A 23,401-nucleotide genomic window follows, 5' to 3' on the forward strand; every position below is an offset into this window, starting at 1 on the left:
CAAATCTGTTAACTCCAATGACTTTCATTATTGACCATTAATTGTTTCTCACCACCCAGGAGTTTTGTACCATTATTTGAGTTAGAGTTAATCTAGCATCCTTGCCAGTCATAAGGTTAAAGTGCATCAGTCTAAAAGGCAGTGTCAGAATTGGTGGCTCTGGCTACGGCTTGATTGCCGCATCATCATGTATGGAAGTATATGGAACTCCCTAAGCAACAGCAAAGCCGCAAGCCACCAATTCAGATACAGTCTAAAGATAGATGGATTGCAATTAGACGTCCCCGGCCGCGGTGTTTGATGAATGTGCTGGCGTGAAGAGCTACCATTGGCGAAGAGTCACACGCAGCGCGTACATGTACATCAAAGATGGCGGTCAATGACGCCTATTGCAACCCATCTCTGTTGGAGTTCGAATAAGATTTTCCTTTAGTTTGGGGCCAAAGCCAGACACACAGAAACTTGCTGAACATAGACAAATCTGGCTTTAAAAAAACCGCCTTTTCGAGCCCAAATTCCATAAAGTTTACACTCTTTGAACTGATACCCGCTCATTTTGCTTGAAGTTTGGCCCAGGTAAAAATGGGGTAGTAGTCATTAAGTCTTGTTTCAGACTCGTTTTAATATATTGTTCACGTAAATATTAGCTGGTCCCCTTGACCGCTTAGCTGTTAGTAATTTTACCAGTTTCCTTTGATGTATAAAGTATGCCTTTTTTTATACACGTTGCCTAGGGGTGGTTGGGAACCAGGTAATATAATTGTTCAGTGCATTTCCTTTTGTGTATTTAAGTACCCTTCGATAAATACTTTTCAGAAGAACAATTCTTATAAATGACAAAGTTAGATAAATAAATTGTCTACTTGTAATGCTGATGGCGTATGTGTTGAAGATCTTTAAAGATGTTATTAAAGAAATATCGGAACAACTTCTATATGTCTAGTTTTTGTGGAGTGTTTTTCTTTCTTCTCTATATGTTTACAATTTGCAGTAAAGTTGGATTGCAATTAATTAGGTGCATAGATTACAATATTTATATGATGTTTCAAATTGGGTTGTAATGACCACAGTATTGAAAAGATAGATCCATTTTTAACGCAGGCCTGAAAATAGACTTAGGGTTTAGGGTAAGGGTTGGGGTTAGAACGAGTTGCATCACTTTTGCTGAAAAGAGCCTTCTCAGTCTAATGGCTCAAATTCTTGAAGAAACTTCCAAACCCCATCAGGGACACAATTTTATTCAACAAATTTAAGAGACTTCTGAAAGACCACTAGTTTTACATTGTTGGAGGATAACCGTTAATGGTGTGTATCAGTGCCAATAGCCTGTTCCATTCTAACATGTGTAAAGCGCAGAGGGGAACCAGTGACACTATAACGGAAACGCAGGTTAGGAGTGTTGAATACCGTGGTACCGGTGGTTGACTAGACTTCCAAACATAGAGTTATATACAAGAACTAGAGGGCGCACCGGTCTATATATGCGCCCCGGCATGCGCGCAGGCGGCCATTTTCTAAGTTGCCAAAACAGCCATCTCACAGCGTGTGTTTGTGCGGCCATTTTGTAAGTTGAACAAACGGCATCGCCTGAACGTTCAATAAAAAAAACCTCAAACGTGTATTTCATATTCAACGCGCGTACAGAATGGCGCGCTTGTCATCTTGTGGTCGTGTTTTTTCAAGCAGCATCACCAGTGCGCCCTCCAGTTGTTATATATAACTCTATGCTTCCAAATGAGTAGTTGGAGTGAGTACCTCACTGCGCATGTACGTTGCTGGTCAATAGTCGACTAAAGCATTGTGCACACTAAAACCTGCTCCTGTTTGCACTAGACTTGTGGACAAGTCGTTTATGGTCCCAAGCGGTGAGATAGTCGAGTTGCGGCGGTGCTCTCAACAAATACCAGTAGTAGTCTATTTCCACACGCAGTGCGCAAGTTAGCGTAGATGTATCCCGCAGGATATTATGCTGACTGAACCAATGGAGATGGAGATTCAAGGGAAATATAAGCCCGACTACTGCGCGCTGCCGGCCCGACTTCCGGAGTAGAAGTCGGCAATCAGCAGTTCGCGCGAGAGCAGTGACAACTCAACTATCTCACCGCGTGGGACCATTAACGATTTGTCCATAAGTCTAACCAGATATGACCTTCACCCATGACCTCACAAAGTAAACACAGGAACCATCAAATAATTGAATGAATTGTACATGTTTATTGTGTTGAATATAATTCTTGTGACCTGCGCTACAAATTACATTGAGACTACCTTTGTTGTCTCTGCATGAACATTAAAAAAAAAATCATAATTATTTACAGTTTTAAGGCATTTTTCTCAAGAAATAACTGCATTTGTATTTAAATAGATGCTCTATCAGAATGTGCTATAATAATCTGCTTCTGGAGCAAAAATCTGAAATTTGCATCAAATTAAAAAATAAGAATTGACATTGGAATTCAACAGGAAAATGGAAAAGAAAAGTAAATAAATAAAAAGTGAGAGCCAGTTTTAAAATCGAAGAATAAAATTGATCTTGACAACTTTCTGGAATTCAATTGTGATGCATTTGGAAAAACTTGCATCACCCACCACTACTGCTGGGCTTGTGGCTTATACAGCATGCCCTCTACTGTTAAAATAGATAGATCCAAATGATTCATTAAAAACCATCTTTGATGATTAACACAAAGCCAATGCATTACAGAAAACCTCCACAAAAGAATTCCAACTTTTGGCACAAAAACTGGAAAGTATACACCCCTTTCAGCGAGCGAACGTGTTTAAATTGAATTACTTTATGGATGAGCAGTTAATCTGCCTGGGGCACTCAACTACACTGGTTTGTGCATGATCTGATTAACTCCACAGTTCTGGAAAAGCAATAACATAGAGATAACAGGTGTGAGTTGCCAGACAAAAAAGGATGTTTTTGTTCCCTCTTTCTGTGATGGAGCATTCCACAGATAGCCTTTCACATGTGTACATTTCATCAACGATTGCAGCCAATGCAACACGTCTAACGTCACTGCGTTTATGTAGTGTTGGAGTATGCATAAATTGTGTAAACAATTTCTTGCACAAAGTCTAGGGTACATGTATAAGAGGGCATGAAGAAGGAAAGATAAGAAACTACATGTTCTTAAAGCCATTATACACTTTCGGTAAACAGTATTGTCCAAGTCCCACACTTTGTGTATCATAACTTATATATAAAATAACAAACCTGTGAAAATTTAAGCGCAATCGGTCATCGGAGTCGGGAGAAAATAACGGGAAAACCCACTCTTGTTTCCGCACGTTTCGCCGTGTCATGACATGTGTTTTCAATAAATCCGTAATTCTCGCTATCGAGAATTGATATTGTTTTAATGTTTTCTCGAAAAGTAAAGCATTTCATGGAACAATATTTTAAGAGAAGTCTTTCACCATTACCTTCTGTAAACCCTGTAAATTATTTGTTAAACTGTGAACTTTTTTTGTTTTTCCTCGTACCGAAAGTGTATAATGGCTTTAAGTACATTTACAACATGTTTGCTTTTATATTATAACAATCCTTACTGATTGTTGCCAATTAAAAAATAAAATAGCCTGAATACTGTTTAAATTTCTTTGCTTCAAAATTAACATATCATCCACTATTCGCTCATTGCGATAAATTGGTGATTACGAAGAGTTCAGATTTACACAAAGAATGAATACTGAAGAAAATTCTAGGTCATAATTTGCCAGTCTAAAATTAATATGCACAAATAGAGAGTAATCATTGGCAAATAAGTGTTGGACATCAGTAACTTTAAATAATGAGCTTACCTGCAGATACCAAAGGAAACCCTAATTAACATACTTTAATATTCATATCAGAATATTCAGATTTACATAAATATTCATGACGGAATGATTGTACTGTGGCAGTGATACGGCTGATGCATTTACGTTAACATGCAAAGCAGTATACTATACATTCATTTTAGCTTTATACATCAAGGTTTTGTTTATACAGCGTATTCATAAGTCATCGAGGATATGCATAATTCATGAGATAAAATGCATAATTCATGAGATACATGTATATATTCATAAAGACCCAAGAGAGACAAAAGACCCATCACAGTACAAAAGTATGACGTACATTTCACCGCTAAGAAAGAAATAAAATTCAACCCAATTATTCAACCAGCAGCAGAAAACAATAGGAGTTGCTAAGCACAGAAATCATACTAAGCACATTACCTGTTGTGCTTAGCAAGAAAAGTATGGTTAAGTATGGAAGACCACCATAGGTGGCAGCAGACTTAAGTTGAGCACAATTAACATTTAACAGGTTTCAACCTGATTATACCTAGTTGAGTGCAGTTGATATTTTTAACAGGTTTTAACTGAAATGTAACCCAGAAATTCAACAGGAGGTGCAAGGAATGGATTTTGGATTGGCTTCCAATTGTTAGCCAGCAGCACTGTTTAACTCTTTCATTGACAGTTATGTGCGTTTTGAACCTAAAAGGACCGTCTTTTTGAGGTTTTTAGAAATTTGGTAGATAACAAAATGGTCTTTCTCATCAGACAAAATGCATCTTGCTGGTTTGTGTTGCCTTTGTACATGTACATCCTAAATCCAATATATTGAGTGATAATGTGTATAAATTATGGGTCATACACATGAACATTACGCACATGTACGGATGATGACACTTTTTGACCGGGGGGGGGGGGGGGGTACAATTACAATTACTGGCGCTGAAAGAATTAAACAAGATGAACTTACTGCGTAATAGACCTCTTGCATGTGACGTCACACGCTCAAAAAACGCCCTCACTTGGGTCAAAACACGCCCTCACTGGGGTCAAAGGAGGCAAATGATTGGACGATACCTGTTCTTTGTGCGTGAAAACGTGCACGTCAGTGTAGTGTTTCGCATTATGCAAGGGCTGTATTACACAAAGGACAAGTTCAAGATGGCAGTGGCATGACTTTGAACAAGTAAGGCACATAAATGTTTGCAAACTAAATAACTTGTTTTCACTGTGCATGGTAATAAAAACAAAAGGAAGAGCATTAACTGTTCATCAATTGAATTATCTTGCAACAAATACTTGACGTTGAAATTAAAGGCACTGAACACTATTAACCTGTCTTTGTATAATTAAGCAAAATAAGTATTTTTTTCCCCCAAATCTTTGCCACAGCATTCTTTTGACAACATAAAAGAGAGGCAACATTTTTGCAAGTGTGCAATAAATAATACAGGCAGTGACTATAACTGGTTGTAATTGCAAAGTATAACCGATTAAAATTTTACTACTTAATAACAACATGTCCCTGAAAAAAAAAAAAAAAACGAAAGTGCTGAACACTGGAAAGTTTGTGGGCTAACTAACGGTCTTAATAGACTGTTCAAAGCATAAGTCAAAGAACAACCTAGGTCAAACAACAAGCTACAATCCCAGCCAAAATGCTTGAGCCGCCAATTCTCAACGTTACTTAAAAACCAATCACTGTACACTTCCCACAATCAATCTCTCCCCAGCCACATTCGCCCGCTTATTGTTGACTGTAACGCGAAAGACTGGCAATCAGAACCAACATTGAAAGGGACAGGGGGGCCCAACGAGACATGGCCGGATTGTAGGTCATTGAACAAGCTAGTGCAAAGAACAAGCTAGGTCAAAGTTCAAGGGTCAAGGTCAAGGATGCATATATTACAAGGCACCAATGGAGTTATCAGAGGTGGGCGATTATATACATAAATAACATCAAGCGTTCTCTTGCAAATCTAGAATTGTTGTTCTTTTTTTATCTTTTAACGTTTTAAAAATCGCTGCGTGATCTTAAAAAATACATACAGGTTAATAATCAGTTATCTCTGCTGAATTAACGATATAAAAATATATATAATTTCGTAAACTTGAGATAAACTTCAAAAAGGTTTGAAGTGAGACATGGGACAACAAAACTGTAAAAAAAAACTATCAAGGTCAAAGTTGAAAAGGTCAAAAGGTCAAATAGTGTGGTAATAAATTTGTCATTGTACATACCGTGAATATTTGATACTTGCAACTAGACTGGCTATAAGTCACTTTAAGCAAAACAGTTCCATACTAAACTTTGGTACTTAAAAACACATACATACAGTATTGGGTTCTGAAGGGGCTAATTAGGGCTTGATGCTTCAGTTGGTTTTATTGTGTAAAACTATGAAAAATGAGCGTGAAAGTTGGAAAGAAGTTTGGGGTTTTGTTTTGGTATTCATTTGTCATTTGAAGGTTAAATTCTGCAACGAAATGGAAAAACATTTCCCTGGGGTAATATTATCAACAAAACTTTAACAGTGTGCCGCAATTTATGTCAGGGGTCATTTTGTTGCTTACAGCCTTCAAGTAAAGAAAACAAAGTACTTTGTGCGCCTAGCAAAATGGCGTAAGCCATAGAGTTATATATTAGAACTAGAGGGCCTACTGGCCTATATACGCGACCTGGCATGCGCGCAGGCAGCCATTTTCTTAGTTGACAAAACAGGCATTGCTTAGCGTGTGTTTGTGCGGCCATTTTGAAAGTTGAAAAAACAGCATCGCGTAGCGTTCAATAAACTTAAACTCAAACATGTGTTTCATATTCAACAAGCGTACAGAATGGCGCGCACGTGCGTGTCTCCTTCGGTCCCGTCGCGCTCGTGCAAGAAGCATCACCAGTGCGCCCTCTAGTTCTTACATGTAACTCTATGGTGTAAGCTTCTTAAGTCACTCTTTTTGAATAGAGATGTCAAGAATGGTAATCCTGTAAGCAGTCCCATCATCATCGTTTTCCTTAGCGGTGGTGCGGGATACTAGACGAGGCCTTGTGGTTAACCCTCAAGGGTAACTTGTCACCTCTTTGGAAACAAGAGGACTGTCTCCAAAATGAAGTGTCATGAAGTTGGGATTAAGGGTATGTCGATTAGCTTCCCTGGGTCAAGTCCTGCCCCTGGTACGTTTGAATAGCTTTGACGTCATTCCAGGGGCTCACCTGGGTCATCCCCCAGTGCCCTGCTTGTGGAACGGGCCCAATTTCATGGAGCTGCTTAGCACAAATGTTTGCTTAGCATGAAATGTTTGCCCCCCCCAAAAAAAAAAAAAAAACAGGATTACCAGCCAAATTTCAACGTGATTTTCAGGATAAGCAAACAACAGCTGGATACCAGTAACAAGCAATATCCAACAAATGGAAATTTGGCTAGTAATCCTGTTTTTAACTAGGAACTGCCAAGGAAGAAATTTGATGCTAAGCAAATTTGTGCTTAGCAGCTCTTTCTAATTGGGCCCTGGTGTAGAGACGAAGCATCAAGACAGTTTTCCTCAACAGCATTATTTTCTAAAGGCATATTTTTACTGCATCAGGAATATACATTGTACAACCAGGGCTTTCCCGTTGGCACAAAATGGTGAAACACCCCTCTTTCAAAATGAAGGGTTCCAGTGAGGCACTGTATAAACATTATAAACGTCTTCTATAGCGCCGGTATCCACTAAAAGTGCTCATGGCGCTTTAACATCCAGCCCTCCACAGATCAAGCATGTTGACACCCCTCTTATATATAACGCAACATCCATAATGCAAGATGGGTTGTCATTTATTTGGTCCGAGTTTCTTTCATAGTTTTGTTTTGTTTTACTTGTCCGAGTCAATAGAGGGCAAGTTTCACAGAAACACCCCCCTGGGAGGCTAATGGATCATTCCATCGGAGAGTCCATTGATGGGTCGGGGGCCGGGTTCTGGGGTGTATGTGAAGGTGAGACCAGTGGGGTAGATGATGCCGTCGTTGCGTACTAGCGTGACTGGTACTTGGGTTGGCCTCCTAACCCATCTCCATTCACCACGGAACGCTGAAATGTCTGGGACCACACAAAGCATGTACTCGGCACACCTGCAACAACAATCCACAAAAAAAGTACAATCAATCAAAAGAAATTAATATAGCGCCAAAATCAAAAGTTTGCTCTAAGGCGCTGATGTACATGTACGGGCACAAACAGGAGAAACGTTATTGATGATACACCTCCTGAAACAGCAGCCAATTTAATCCTACATGTGTCTTGAGTTAGGACGAGTAACTCGTCTTAGGATTATTCTTAAGGTTTGCATGCTAGCTACAGTGCAGAGCTGGGACTCGTCCTAAGTCCTAAGATTAATCCTCAGTTAGGAAGAGTTTTGTGAAATCATCAACAGGTGAGCTTTCAGGAGTGTCTTAAATGTATGCAGTGGAATTCTGGCCTCATGTACTGTTTTTTTTTTCACTCCAAGTTTGACCGAGACTGATTTATCGAGTAATCTGTCATTTAAGTTGTGGCAGGCCCACAAAGCCCATTTTTTTATCGGCTTTTACCCCAAACCCAATTTTTTCTTGTTGCCTTTTAACACAAATTTTGTTAAGTGTCTGTCTTTTTGCGCTGTTGTTTTTGTCCGTCATGCGGAGTCACGGACGGAGATTTTCTCCAACCCGTTCTCTTGTGTAGATTCTGTAATGTTACATTTTAGAATAAAAGAAGAAATGCAGACGAATAGAGTATACTGCCGAAAAGGTTGAGACCACACCGGCTCTTTTCAGAGCCAACACACTACCACAAAAGAAATTTACACATGGTTCCACATTTCAGTGATTTTATAAGTATCTGTTCAAATCTGAATAAGTGAAGAAAGTGAATAAATAAATAAATAATGTACAGATAGCTGCCATTTTTATGACTGAGACAGTTTTTGGATATGCATTCGTGCGCGTAATGCAGCTAAACAACCATTTATAAACAGCTCCAGCTGGTCATTATCAACCGCTTAAGCACACCCACGTGACGCGCTCTCCACCAATAGGAACAGCGAAACTGTCTAAAGGTGTTTATGAATGTGGATGAATAAATAAATAAATATTGTTCAGACTGCTGCCTCCATACCTGTACATAGTCTCCGCCTCAACATCTCCAAACCACACCTTCAGGTTAGGCGTGAAGTTTTCACCCGTCAGTTCCAACATGGCCACGTCACCACCCCCATTCAGCTGGAGGTCAATAACAACTGGTACCGGTGTGACCGGTGCCTTGACCGGTCCCATCCCTTCGTAGAAACTGTACTCGGCTTTGTCGGTGCTGATGATGGTCCAGGAAGCGCCATCGTTGATGATTTCTTTGTCGGTTTCTTTAGGGCAAGGTGTGGCCTATGATCAAACAAAAATAATTAAATTAATGATGATTCATAACAGGTGTCTGCCCTTGATCTCTTGAGACCAATGGTGTCTGCAAAAAAGTCCCTTGGGTATGCATGTTTTTACAGGCATGCAACTGCCCGTCGAAAAAAAAAGAGGACAATTTTCAAAGGCACAACGCAAGTGTGGAGCGAGGCAGCCGAAACGCCATGGGACACGAGACCTGATTATTTTACATAATTGTAGTTGTACACTGTTGTTACCAGGCATATATTAGGCACAAAAAGAAAATCAGAAAAAAAAAAAGCGAAAAAAAAAAAAAAAAACGAAAAAACAAACAAACATGGAATTCCGCGGAAGAGTTGCATGCCTGTTTTTACTTGTAAGCCCTCTAAAGTGTGTCGTGCCAGTGAGCATCAAACGTGTACAAAGCGCCCAACGTGTCCTATCCAGTCAATATAATAGTAAACAAATATTGAGTGGCTCAGAGTGGAATGGGAGGAATACTATCGCTCGGAAAATTTTTGACTGTTCCATTTCACGAGGCAAAGTCGTGTGAATTCTTGGTCACCGTATCTTGACTGCACAGCGTTAACACGCAAACGCAACGCAATATTTGCGCGTCGTGCGTTTGGCGTCTTGCGTACACACGGCAGACTGTGAGAGTACAAACAAAAATGGGAATTCCTTAACGTTGGGAGCTGCATTATTTTATGAAAATGACGGATTTGTGAAGAGTATAAAAATTATGACGATCAAAACCCACCGCAGAAAAATATATGTTGCCATGGAATGTACACTAAATCTGTTGAAATTAGTGGTTTCTTGCAGGTAAGATTTAAGTTATGAAGCTTTGAAAAGTTTTAGCCCCAGAAATGGACCCTGATATCCAGGACGTCACTGTAGTACAATACGAAAGTGTAAGCCCACCAGGGATAATAATCTACCCAACAAGTGTACACACATGGTGTTATGGCAAACTAATGCAAAGCTTCAAACCCCATTATACATGTAAGACTGAGTATGCAACCTAATAAAAATGTGCAATCTGCTGCAAAGAATAGGAAACACACAGATCAATTAAAACTAACGATAAATATTAACAGTTGTTTTTTTTTTCTGCTAAGCAGGTAAAACAAATTTGAGCCATTGTATTCAATACCCTCCCAGTGCGAAATTTGTCAACATCCCAAAACATCAGAACCAAATTTCATAGAGCTGCTAAGCTCAACATCTCGCTTAGCATGAATAAAAACAGGATTACCAACAAAATTTCTATTTGTTGCATACTGCTTGTTACTGGTGTTCAGCTGTTGTTTGCTTATCCTGAAAATCACATGGAAATTTGGTTGGTAATCCTTGTTTTGTCGAAGACCAACATTTCATGCTACGCAAATTGTTGTGTGCTTAGCAGCTCTATGAAATTGGGCCCGGATGACAGGTAAAACAAGTTGACCTCTGACCTGGAACTGGATGATCCTTTCTTGTGATAGGCAGAGGTACATTCTCTCTGTATCTTTCATGTAGAAGGCACATTTATGGAGTTGTGAGACGGGATCATCGGCGTCCAGTAAAGCTGTTTGCTTGTCCACTTTTCTGATGATCTGTACATAATTAAAACAATACAGCATTTTAAATTGGTTACGTGGCCTCGCGGTTAAGAACACCGGATTCAAGCTCAGGTGTTTGATCAGCAGAGTGTGGGTTTGAGTCACGGTCGTGACACTAGTGTCCTTAAAAAGCGAGAAACTTAACCATGACTGCTTAAGTTTGGGAGGTATTGCTTTCTGCTCTACCAGCCAGGCTTCTGTTCGTGACACTAGTGTCCTTAAGCAAGAAACTTAACCATGACTGCTTAAGTTTGGGAGGTATTGCTTTCTGCTCTACCAGCCAGGCTTCTGATGGATGATACCCAAGCCTACATCCATATATGGACTGTAAAGGGGGTAACCCTGTTTCAGCCCCAGGAGTAGGTGGCAACGGCCCCTGGAAAAAACACATTTTGTAGCCCCCACCTTGAAGTGGCCACTAGGCCTTGTGAGTCAGGTGACTTGCATAAACAAAACATATATAATAAAAAATAGGCGCACTTTTCTGTAAACTATTTAAAAGCAACGGTCTCGTGGAAGTTAAAAAAACATGTGGGTTCAACATATTAAAAAAACACCAAAAGATTCAATGCACAGTGTCTTCAAACCAGGGTCTAATTTCATGAAGCAAAACAAATTGCTTAATTATTTGCTGCTAAGCAAAAATTAGCAGGGATATCAGTCACAGAGGGCATTTGTGAGACTAGAAAAGTAGATCACCCTTTTTTACCCTTTTTATGAGCAAGGTTATTGTAAAATGCGCTATATAAGAATTTGTCATTATTATTATTATTATTATTATTATTATTATTATTATTATTATTATTATTATTATTATTATTATTATTATTATTATTATCATACAGAGGGACCCTGATGGGGGTTAGGGTTTCGAATTATTCGTTAACGTCCGTCGATATATCGAAAATACTCAAAAACTCGATATTTTTTTGACATCGAAATCGCCGATATCACTTTTATAATCATATCGTAATATCGGATTTTCGATATATCGAAAATAATTTCGATGTTTTGAAAATTTCGATGTTCCTAAATGATATCGAAAATACCAAAAGAGTGTCCGATTATTTAAAAGAAATCTGTGTTTGAGTATTAGAAAAGCCGTCGTCGTTATGTAGTTTCATCATTTTGAGTTGCCCTATTAAATAAAATACGTTTTACAACCAAGTATGTCTGCTTGTTCTTTGTGTTTTCGCCATCAGCCGCCGGCCCGCCGCAGAAGTTCACGACCCCGCGGCGAGCGCTCGGTAAAACCTCAAAAGAAACCGCCGCTGCTGCCCCATCGGCTGTTTAAGATGCAACTTCCCATTGCGCATGTGATCAAAATCAATGCGTCTTCACCCCGCAAAAACTTCCCCGAATCAACAAGACAAAAGAAAACAATCTTACGTTATATAGTAAAATAATCTTTCTAACAATCCAAGGTTTCGTAATGGCGTCATTTTGGTCAAATAAAGCCTACACGTTGTGTTGTTTTCGGTAAACAAGCTAACATTTCCGAGGAACTTTATGCTTCGCAGCACAGACCACGCTGTCGGCGGCTATTGCGTGCGTACCAGCGAAGACTATGCTTTTGTACGGTTTAAGCGTGCACACCAGCGTGTATGGTTATTGCAATTCGGGGGGAAAACCCGTTTGCCCAAGCATGCACAGACACGTGCAGTCTTTGGTCAAGGCGGTAACGCGTGATGCACTGCGTTATTTCGACAGTAGAGGGCGTTCTAGCATTCAATGTTTCTTGCCTTTGTTATAGAATGCAAAGTAAAAAGACTACGAGCCTTTATTGGAGACTATGTGACTGCATGCTGCGTGCGTTGTATATTGTGATCGCGGAGTGGTAGGTCTGTGTTTTGCGGGACTTTCTAGTGATTTTTTTTCGATGATTATCTCAACCATTTTCAACCGTAAAGGTAGTCCGGGCGCCCGTCGGACAACTTGATTGACACTTCTACGTCAATGCATCGGCAACTGACACCTTAATGTCGGCGAGTCACGCAACTCACAAAGGCTCTGTGTCATTTTGAGACGGCCAATCATGGCCAATCACGAATCGAGAATTGTGGTGAGCGTTCACCAAATGGCCAAGCCAGCGGTAGCGGCGATCATACTTTGTTGTAAAACCAGAAATAATCGGGGCGGGACTACGCAATTTGAAATTGTTTGAACTACAAACAAGTTCGGGAGATCAGAAAAAAACAGGTTGAAATGTAACCCTATTAAACTGTCAGTCTACGGTATATATATTTCTACAGGCATGCAACTGCCCGATGAAAAAAAAAGAGGAAACTTTTCGAGACCCACAATGGTACCCTAAAAAGTGTTGAGGTTTTTTATGCTCTTAGGTTCATTGTTAGCATGTAAGACAAAGTGGAGTGTTTTATACAACTAAAATAACATGGAAAAAACACCTTGCCTATGTACATGATGTATGCACCGTAATTAAGTTGAGGAAAACTAACTATTGTTGTCCAGATAATTATGAAATTTGCATAAAATTATTATTCCCCCCCTCCAAAATAGAAAAAAAAAAAAAAAAAATCTTTTTTTTTTTTTTTTTGGGGGGGGGGGAATAATAATTTTATGCAAATTTCATAACTACCTGGGAAACAATAGTTATTTTTCCTCAACTTAATCAACTCCCGATGCTTTGCCACCTTACAATGGTCGGTGCGAGCCACTTGTCCCCGCTTGCCGCCGTTAAATCTCCCTCTTGCACACCACACAATATGCCATTCCTGGCTTGTCCACTTTCCGGACGGTTTCGGAGAGCAGTTTACCGTCTACGTCTTTTTTTTTCCCAACCAGAACCACTTCCAGGTATTTTTTACTCCTTTATCTATGGCTTTAATTTGGCCAGGTACCACTCGGTCCCGCTCTAAAATATAATTTCTTTTGGATGTCATTTTGACGGACGTTTGAAGATGCGACTGTTTCGTAACGCAATGTGAGACAAGCACACAGTATACATGTACGTTTGGTAACTAACTCACACACACATACATGTACAACACGTGTATACTATTGCAAAACAGCGGGACCAGACGAAGACACAACCTTAGACTCATTTCAAGGCTGTATAATAACTTGGTTTAGCACACAACTCGCCCGCGCCACGGGGTGCGTTCCACTGTTCCAGATTTTTCGACCGTAAACACGGCTATTAATGACCGCACGCAGTGTGTAAACGTATGCATTGCTTGATGTGGGCTTTAGATTGACCATGCAGTAGAATGGATTGCGTACCGAGGCAGAGGCCAGACCATGCGTTACGATGCATTGTTGTATTTGTCTTAAGATCGCGCTAACCGCGGAATGTCTTTTTTTAGCGCTAATCATATTTTTAAAAACGCGGAATTCCGCGGAAACGCGGAAGAGTTGCATGCCTGTTTCTACCTCCATGAGTATACCAAGTGCTGTTTTTAGGCTTCCATCTTGCGCGCGGGAAATACTCGATATATCGAGTATACTCGATATTAAATTTTCGATATATCGGTTATGGGAAAAAACCGACATCGACGGACGTTATCCGGTTAGTGGCGAATAGGTTTTCCTATCCGTAACCGCGAATGCCTTTTTTTTCTTAACCGGATATCCGCATAGGGCGCAAATACCTGTGTACAAACCGGATAATTCTGTAATAACAACCGAGTAACCGGATATTCTTTAACTATCTGAATATCCGCGGACGTCGGGCGACAACGGATATAAATGTTTCGTCTGAATCCTTATGAAACTTCTGTTAAGACAGCATAAAACAGTGTAAATTGAGTATTTTACTATGCTCACCTCCGTGAAGAGTTAAAACAATGACATTTCTGACGTAATTTGTCCAAAGATTACACAAGTTTTCCTTCACGTAGAGTCAATCACGATCAAAAGAAAAAGCAAATCGCCATCTTTAAATTAGATCCGGTCATTTTTATGAATGAACCGAGTGACACTGTCTTAAACTAATATCAATCCGCCCATAAGATCTCATTCACAAACGAACAGTGCCCTCTATTGGCAAAAAAAAATATTTTTTTTTATATATTTTTTTAAATAGCGCCCTCTCGTGGCGAAAAAAATTATTTCGAGTATCCGGTTAATTTCGGATAGTTGGCCAGCGGTATCCGAATAACAAAATTTCACTATTCGCCCAGCACTAGTTTCAAGTATGGCGTTGTGTACGTACCAATCTAGGGAGAGCCATTCCAGTTACTATGTCCACCAGTTTGACTGTTGACCCGTAGTGGATGTAGCCGTCTCGCACCGTAAACTCCTCACTTTCTGATTCCTCATCATCCACTAGGAAATAAAAAATAAAAATACATTTTCAGAAATGAGGGAATAAAGCCTGGTTCCTATATCCTGTTTTTTTGCAGCAAATTTTTTCGCAGGACTTGAGCACAACTGCAAACTATTTGTTGTGAATTTGTGAAATCTAGCAGTTTCCTGAAGACTGATCGACAGAGAATACTGTCCGAAACATCGAGTTCATCACTTTCTTTGAAGACCACCTTTACTCAAAAGCAAGATTAAAGACTTGTTCATACTTCCTGCGAATGTGAAGTAAATTTTGACGTCATAGGGCTGTTTTCGCAGCATATGTTTCGCAGGAGTTTAACACAGCTCAACTGTTGCAATTTAATCGTTGGGAATCTGTGCAACAATATGCGTACCACATTCCCAGGAAGTAATGAACCGGGCTTAAGTGTAATGGTGTTACCACAAACAAAAATATTACCGTGTTCCCAAATCTACATTTTCTCAAAGCACAGAAACAGTTCGAAACTGAATTCCTCCTTACGTAAGTGTATTGTGAATGCTCCCCACTGCTGAGAGCTGGCGTGGAAATTATTATTCTCAACGTGAAGATATCTGGTACTGACTGTCTGCGATCGCAGCCGGTTGAACAGCGCCACCGTTGACCCTGAATGGATGCATACTAGAACGAAACCAAGAAAACAAGAAAACAACAAATGAGATTCAATGCAAAGAAAGAAAAAAAAACAGGGCCCAATTTCATAGAGCTGCTAAGCACAAAAATTTGCTTTACAGGATTATCAACCAAATTCCATTTGTTGTTTGTCATCTGTGACCCAACTGTTCAAAAGCTTGACCCGAATCATGTGAAAAACATGTAGCAACTGCCTCTATAGTTCGAGGAATTCAAATTTAATATTCAAGATACACCGATTTGGCCCTAAAACATTCGGGAGGTTTAGCTGAACGTTTTTATCGTACGTGAATGTGAGGAAATTGTGTCATTAAAACCTCATTTTTTTAGCTTATGCCAAGTTACCATTTTTCATGTCAGGTACACATTACATGCACGCAGACGTCACACATGAGCATGCAATAATCCCAAAGTGGCGACCTCACTCAGAAACAACACAATTTGTTGGCGTTCACGTTCATGTATTTGCTGCTAAACCTCGCTTAAAGCCATTGGACCCTTTCGGTAAACAGTGTTGTCCAAGGCCCACACTTTGTGTACCACAACTTCGATATCAAATAACAAACCTGTGAAAATTACGGCTCGATCTGTCATCGGAGTCGGGAGAAAACAACGGAAAAACCCCACCCTTGTTTCCCCCATTTTGCCATGTCATGACATGTGTTTAAAATAAATCCGTAATTCTCGTTAACGAGAATTTATATTGTTTTGCTGTTTTCTCAAAAAGTAAAGCATTTCATGGAATAATATTTCAAGAGAAGTCTTTCACCATTGCCTTCTGTAAACCCTGTAAGTTATTTGTAAATCTGTGAACTTCTAATTTTTTTCTGGACCGAATGGGTCCAATGGCTTTAAAGGCTCAAGTCTCCACTACTCACAATCGGCATTTTTGAGTGACTGTTTCTTCTTTGAGGGTTTGGAAATGACTTTGATTCGTTTGCTGTTGAAGACTCCGATGTCCTCTCCGCTGCCGTAGAACATCTTGACGGACAGAAGGAAATGTTTCCTCTTATCGGAGTCTGAGATGTAAAGCGTCTTGGCGGCGCAGTAATCCTAAAGAGAAGAAAGAAGGAAAGTAAAAATATTGCAAACAAATCATGGTTGTTTTTACAGTGTATGTATTAAGGCTTCTCCTTAGGATTTTTCAAAACTGTGGGGCATGTAAAGGCATCTCTACTACTGCAGAGTAGATTTTCCGGATTCGGGAGAGTTCTCAGTTCTGAAAAAAAAAAAAGTCCTGCTTATTAAGTACATGCGGAGGTAAGAAATCAGCCATCGAAAAAACATTCTCGCTTAAAGTGGATCGAGGGGACTTCCTGGAGTATTAATTTCAACATCGCTGAAAGACTGAATAGAATTCTCCAGATTTCTGAAAAATCTAATCCGCTGAAGTAGAATGTTTATCTAAGCTATCAAAAGAGCATAATCTACCCAGCAAGTACGTACATGTAGATCAACACAAAATGGTGTTATCACAATCTAAACTAATACCTCACCCACAGCTTGATGCAAACCATTATATGATGCTATACCGTGTGTCTGTCTAAAAAAAATATGTTGTTTTTTTTTAAATGGCTGCAAAATAAAAAAATATATGATTCTTGGGGAAAAGGTTTAGATGTATGGACAGCTTATGGACTCAACTTTCATATGACACCAAAAAGTCAAGGTGTGGGGTACAATAAACTTTTAACTTTCAATTGTGGGTTACAATCAACTCAATGTATCAGCATACATGTACCTTGCCTTCCAGGTTTAGTTGCTGCATATCTTGATCGCTGTTTCCGATGCCCATGAAGGCACAGACCTGGGAGCCGGCCTCCGTCTCACCGTCTCCTTGCATCTGCTCCCGTTTGCGTCTCCAGCCCGGATCAAGAAGGTAGATACACGGTGGAGGACAGAAGAACCTGAAGATGGAGGCAAGAGAAGACGTTCAAATAATGAGACTGAGGACGAACATTGTTTTGTTCGTGCAACAACGTTGTATCTTAAAGGCAGTGGACACTATTGGTTAGTTACTCAAAATAATGTTTAGCATAAAACCTTTCTTGGTGACGAGTAATGGGGAGAGGTTGATGGTATAAAACATTGTGAGAAATGGCTCCATCTGAAGTGCCATAGTTTTTGAGAAAGAAGTAATTTTCCACGAATTTGATTTTGAGACCTCAAATTTAGAACTTGAGGTCTCGAAATCCACCATCTAAACGCACACAACTTCGTGTGACATGGGTGTTTTTTTCTTTCAGTATTATCTCGCAAGAAGACCGATTGAGCTCAAATTTTCACAGGTTGTTATTTTATGCATATGGTGAGATACACCAACTGTGAAGGCTAGTCTTTGACAATTACCAATAGTGTCCACTGCCTTTAACCACTTCATATTGGTAGTTAAAAAAACAATTTCCCACTCGCAGTATCATTTCAAAAACAAACTTTTTTGGTGTATCTTGGGTACTATCAATCATCAGGCATTTGTACATTTATTATAAGCATCATTCTAGATGCCTAGTTTGAGGCGCAAAGCAAACTGTACACAAATATTGACGAAAAATACTTCACATAATGTTGAGGTGCAAAAGACTAAATGTAAGCAGATAAGTCTTAAGCTGGCTTTTAAAGATCGGTAAATGGTCAAGTAAACTTGTCAAGTCAAGTCCTAAACTTGAGGTCTCGAAATCAAATTCGTGGAAAATTACTTTTTTTCTCGAAAACTACGTCACTTCAGAGGGAGCCGTTTTGTCACAATGTTTTATACTATCAACCTCTCCCCATATTCGTTACCCAGTGAGGTTTTATGGTGATAACTATTTTGAGTAACTACCACTAGCGCCACTGCCTTTAAGTCAACAATCGGACTTTGTAATTAATTCTTTGTTTCATTGGTAACCAATGCATTGCTACTAAAAGCGCCACAACAGCCCGGGACATTATACATACTTCCCAGGGAGCTACATGTACATGTAACAGGTTCGTTTTTGGCCCAATGACCAGGGCCCAATTTCATAGAGCTGCTTAAGCACACAATTTTGCTTAAGCACAAAAATCCTTGCGTAGTAAAATCAGATTACCGGCCAAGACTCCACTTACATAATTGTTATGCTAAGTAAGCAACAGCTAAATACCAGTGAATAAGCAATGCATATGGCATGAAATTTTGGCCAGTAACATGTGTAAAACAAGCGAGCAATTTTCGTGCTTAAGCAAAAAATTTGCTTAAAGCGCATTGATACATTGATCTCAACTGCACTATAAAAACTTCTAACTTCTTATAAAGGTATCCCTTACCTCTTTTCTGTTCCGTATGATTTCTGTGCGACTTTAGCATGTTGTATGACCACTGTTTGATGACACCTATCTCTTAAGTACTGTCCCATTGCCTCTTTGGTTAACCTCTTATCATTCCTGCAGAGAAATAAGGAAGAAGAGCACGTTTTACCTTTATGGATTTCAACTCCTAGTCCTACGAGGGGGCCGCAATTTAAACAATTCCATTTACGTATTGGAACAGTTGATCAATTCTGATAGATTTAGAGGGCATCACGTTGCCATGTTAAAGGAACACGTTGCCTTAGATCGGTCGAGTTGGTCTTTGAAAACCGTTCTGTAACCGTTTGTTATAGAATGCATTTGGGTAGAAAGATGATGTAAAAGTAGAATTCAATGATCTACACAAATATGCATTGAAATTGCATTTTTTTTCTTTTTACCTCGCATTTGGTAATCCGGAGCTTTCAGCACGCCGGACATATGAGACCACGACACCGGGGAAGCTAATCGTACACACCCATTACTATTATTAGGGATTCTACATTGAAGGTTTTTCCCTTTGAAACTGTACAACATTTTTGCACCTACACAGTGATAACTCACCTTCCATTTGGAATCACACTTTCGTCCGGATTCGTCCCTGTGTTGGCGATCGCCGGAGGGGAGGGGCTAGGTGCTGGACTGGGAGGGGTGTGCACCGTGGTTGCCATGGTACTGATGCTGAGTGGGGATGAGGTCGTTACCATGGTGACAAGGTCATTACTCATGAGTTTGTCGTTGGGGCCTTGGGGTACTGGCATGGCTTGAGATGTGGAATCTGAAAACAAAACAAAAAATCAAATGAACAAATTTAAAATCAACTTCAATTTAATGAACAAACAAAAAATTTCTAGAAGTCAAATTCATGACAACTTACATGTATCTGGAAAGGCATTTTGGGGGGTCTTATGAATGGCCCCCATACAAGGGGAAATGTAACTTAAGATGATTTCGGTTGAAAATACTCCACAACATAATGAGAAACACAAATTTAATTGGAGAGTAGTTGTGTTTACAAATTACTAAAACAAATATTGCACGGTTTTCTCATTTTTCTCCTGACTCCCACAACAGGGCCCAATTTCATAGAGCTGCTAAGCACAAAAATTTGCTTAGCATGAAAGATCTTCCTCGATAAAGACAGAATTACTAACAAAACTTCCATTTGTTGCATATATTTCTTGTTACTGGTATTCAGCTGTTGTTTGCTTATCATGAAAATCACGTGGAAATTCGGTTGGTTTTAAATCCTATTTTTACATGTATCTTAAGAAAGAAATTTTATGCTTAAGATGCAAGTAATGGTACAAGCAGCTCTACGAAATTAGGCCCAGGTGTAAAAGTCCAAAACTCTTCCCATGTTTGCTATTTTGTTAAATGTATGGTTAATCACACAGAACAGAAGGCTACAACTGTTTTGCCAGCTCAACCTATCCCTATACAAATACCTATATTAAAAGCTAATAATAAAATTACTTCACTTCAACTGTGCAGCTCAGCCAATCCTGTATAATACTTTTATTAATTTTTTAATAAAAGCCACTTCACTTGACTGCAGTTCTACCAACCTCTACTCTTACATGTATGAGTTTTTTTTAAATAAAATCACTTCACTTCAATTGAACACAGAACCCCAAATTCTAAGGATTAGGTCTTAAATCTCAAACTTCGTCCCACTCCTTGCAGTATTAATACCAGCTGTCGATTTCACAAAACTCTTCCTAACTTAAGACTAATCTTAGGACTAACATGTAGGACGAGTCCCAACACTGCACTGTAGCATGCAGACCTTAAGATTAATCCTAAGTAAGGACGAGTTACTCATCCTAACTCGAGATAAGACGAGTCCTAACTCTTTGTGAAATTGTCCCCTGGCACTTTGTATCCTTTGGCAAAAGGCGCGTTGTAAATACGGTTATTATTATTATTATTGTTATATTATTCAGTCAACTATGTAATACTCTTATAAATTAGAAAAAAAAAATAAAAAAAAATAAAAAAATCACCTCATTTAAATTGCTTTCATTACCAAACCTTATGTACTTTTAATATTTTGTTTAAACAAAAAAAATCACTTCACTTTAATTGCAGACCGATCCCAAAGTCAACTACATGTAAATACCTGTAGTTTAAATGTAAACCTGTTCGTGTTTTAATGTACATTCTCCGATAATCAATACCAATAGTACGGTCAATGGGTTGCTTATTAGACTGGTGGTCCAACTGTAGCGATTGAGCGGCAGAAGTTGCAGTTCCCCTGAGAACCAAACATGTGTGTGTTTTGCTCAAACAAAACAAGAGATAACAACGCCGGGTTACAAATGATAAAGTTTATTTCAACCCTAAGCTTGGGCGATATCACGATATTATCGAATATCGCGATACTAATTTGGAAACGATTTCGATATCGGATCGATTTGGTTTTCATCGAAATATCGATATATCGCGATATCGATTAAGTATGGCAATATCGCGATGTATGGCAATATCGCGATGTATTTCCTAGCTTAGACATCTTGCACCCCATAGGTTTGGAGTAAAACCAGAAAAATAGGTCATTATAGAACACCTCTCTTATAAATGCTATGACTGTCTATTCTACAACTTTCACTGGGAGTTTGAAGACTGATGATGTCAAATTTAATAATCGCGATTATATCAAATATCGTGATATATATTGGGCAATATAAACAGTGAATAACAAAAATCAATATCGCCCAAGCTTATTCAACCCTACAGTCTCCTTGCATGCAATGAGCACTATTTTGGATTGGTGCCCTTCATAAATTGTCATTAAATATAAATCTTTACAATGATCTTTCTGACCAGTGCATTGTTTAAAGACACTGGACACTATTGGTACTTGTCAAAGACAAGCCTTCTTACTTGGTGTATCTCTACGTATGCATAAAATAACAAACCTGTGAAAATTTGAGCTCAATAGGTTGTCGAAGTTGTGAGAGAATAATGGAAGAAAAAACACACACCCTTGTCACATGAAGTTGTGTGCTTTTAGATGCTTTATTTTGAGACCTCAAAATCTAATTCTGAGGTCTCGAAATCAAATTCAAATATTTAAGTGAGACTTAGTTCTTTCTCCAATAATATAACTATGTTACTTTAGAGGGAGCTGTTTCTCACAATGTTTTATACTATCAGCAGCTCTCTATTGCTTGTTACCAAATAAGGTTTTAAGCCAACAGTTATTTTGAGTAGTTGTCTTGTGTTTCTAACAGTTATTTTGAGTAGTTGTCTTGTGTTTCTAACAGTTATTTTGAGTAGTTGTCTTGTGTTTCTAACAGTTATTTTGAGTAGTTGTCTTGTGTTTCTAACAGTTATTTTGAGTAATTGTCTTGTGTTTCTAACAGTTATTTTGAGTAATTGTCTTGTGTTTTTAACAGTTATTTTGAGTAGTTGTCTTGTGTTTCTAATGCAAAGACCAACAAAAGGCTGGAGTATCAGGCCTGGGGTGGATTTCACAAAGAGACTTGTCTTATCTCGAGTTTAGGACGAGTAACTCGTCCTAACTTAGGATTAATCTTAAGGTCTGCATGCTACAGTGCAGGGTTGGGACTCGTCCCAAGTCTTAAGATTAGTCTTAAGTTAGGAAGAGTTTTGTGAAATCGAAGGCTGCACACTTAAAGCCATTATACACTTTCGGTACAGAAAAAAAAAAAAGTTTACAGATTTACAAATAATTTACAGGGTTTACAGAAGGTAATGGTGAAAGACTTCTCTTGAAATGTTGTTCCATGAAATGCTTTACTTTTTGAGAAAACATTAAAACAACATCAATTCTCGATAGCGAGAACTGCGGATTCATTTTAAACACATGTCATGACACGGCGAAACGTGCAGAAACAAGAGTGGGTTTTCCTGTTATATTCTCCCGAATCCGATGACCGATTGAGCCTAAATGTTCACAGGTTTGTTATTTTATGTATAAGTTGTGATACACGAAGTGTGGGACTTGGACAATACTGTTTACCGAAAGTGTATAATGGCGACAGAAACTATGCGAGAGTGAATTTTATAATCAGCGATGTAATTCTTACAGTAGGGAGAATGTTATGGGTGCGTACAATGTATCTTCCGCCAATATTTTATGATTTTAATCAGGCATGTGTTACCGATTATTTGCCAAAGTACAATGTTAAAGGACGGGTGTAATTACGATTTTGAATCACGCATGTGTGGGCAATATTCCACCCATTTGTAATTTTTAATCACAAATGTAACCGATCTTTTGCCAATTTGCAATTTTTAATAACATTATGCGTAGCCGAATCTTTCGCCAATTTGCACTTTTTAATCACAAATCTGTTGCAGGTCTTTCGCCAATTAGGAATTTGTTATCACATTATGCGTCACCAAACTTT

General features: G+C 39.0%; 1 protein-coding gene across 3 annotated transcripts in view; it reads right to left on the reverse strand.

The window, feature by feature from the left end:
* Positions 1-2,194: 2,194 nt before the first annotated feature.
* LOC139943498 (recombining binding protein suppressor of hairless-like) overlaps positions 2,195-23,401 on the reverse strand; it is a 68,307-nt gene continuing 47,100 nt past the window's right edge. For all 3 annotated transcript variants that reach the window (XM_071940309.1, XM_071940310.1, XM_071940312.1), the window contains 9 exons: positions 19,587-19,800; positions 19,002-19,118; positions 17,458-17,623; positions 16,595-16,769; positions 15,567-15,704; positions 14,952-15,064; positions 10,631-10,771; positions 8,920-9,179; positions 2,195-7,898 (listed from right to left, as the gene is read on the reverse strand). In XM_071940309.1, the coding sequence (XP_071796410.1) occupies positions 7,697-7,898; positions 8,920-9,179; positions 10,631-10,771; positions 14,952-15,064; positions 15,567-15,704; positions 16,595-16,769; positions 17,458-17,623; positions 19,002-19,118; positions 19,587-19,800 (1,526 nt within the window). In that variant the 3' untranslated portion in view covers positions 2,195-7,696. The remainder of the gene's footprint in view (positions 7,899-8,919; positions 9,180-10,630; positions 10,772-14,951; positions 15,065-15,566; positions 15,705-16,594; positions 16,770-17,457; positions 17,624-19,001; positions 19,119-19,586; positions 19,801-23,401) is intronic.

The sequence above is a fragment of the Asterias amurensis genome, chromosome 10, assembly GCF_032118995.1.
Source record: "Asterias amurensis chromosome 10, ASM3211899v1".
Classification (NCBI taxonomy): Eukaryota; Metazoa; Echinodermata; class Asteroidea; order Forcipulatida; family Asteriidae; genus Asterias; species Asterias amurensis.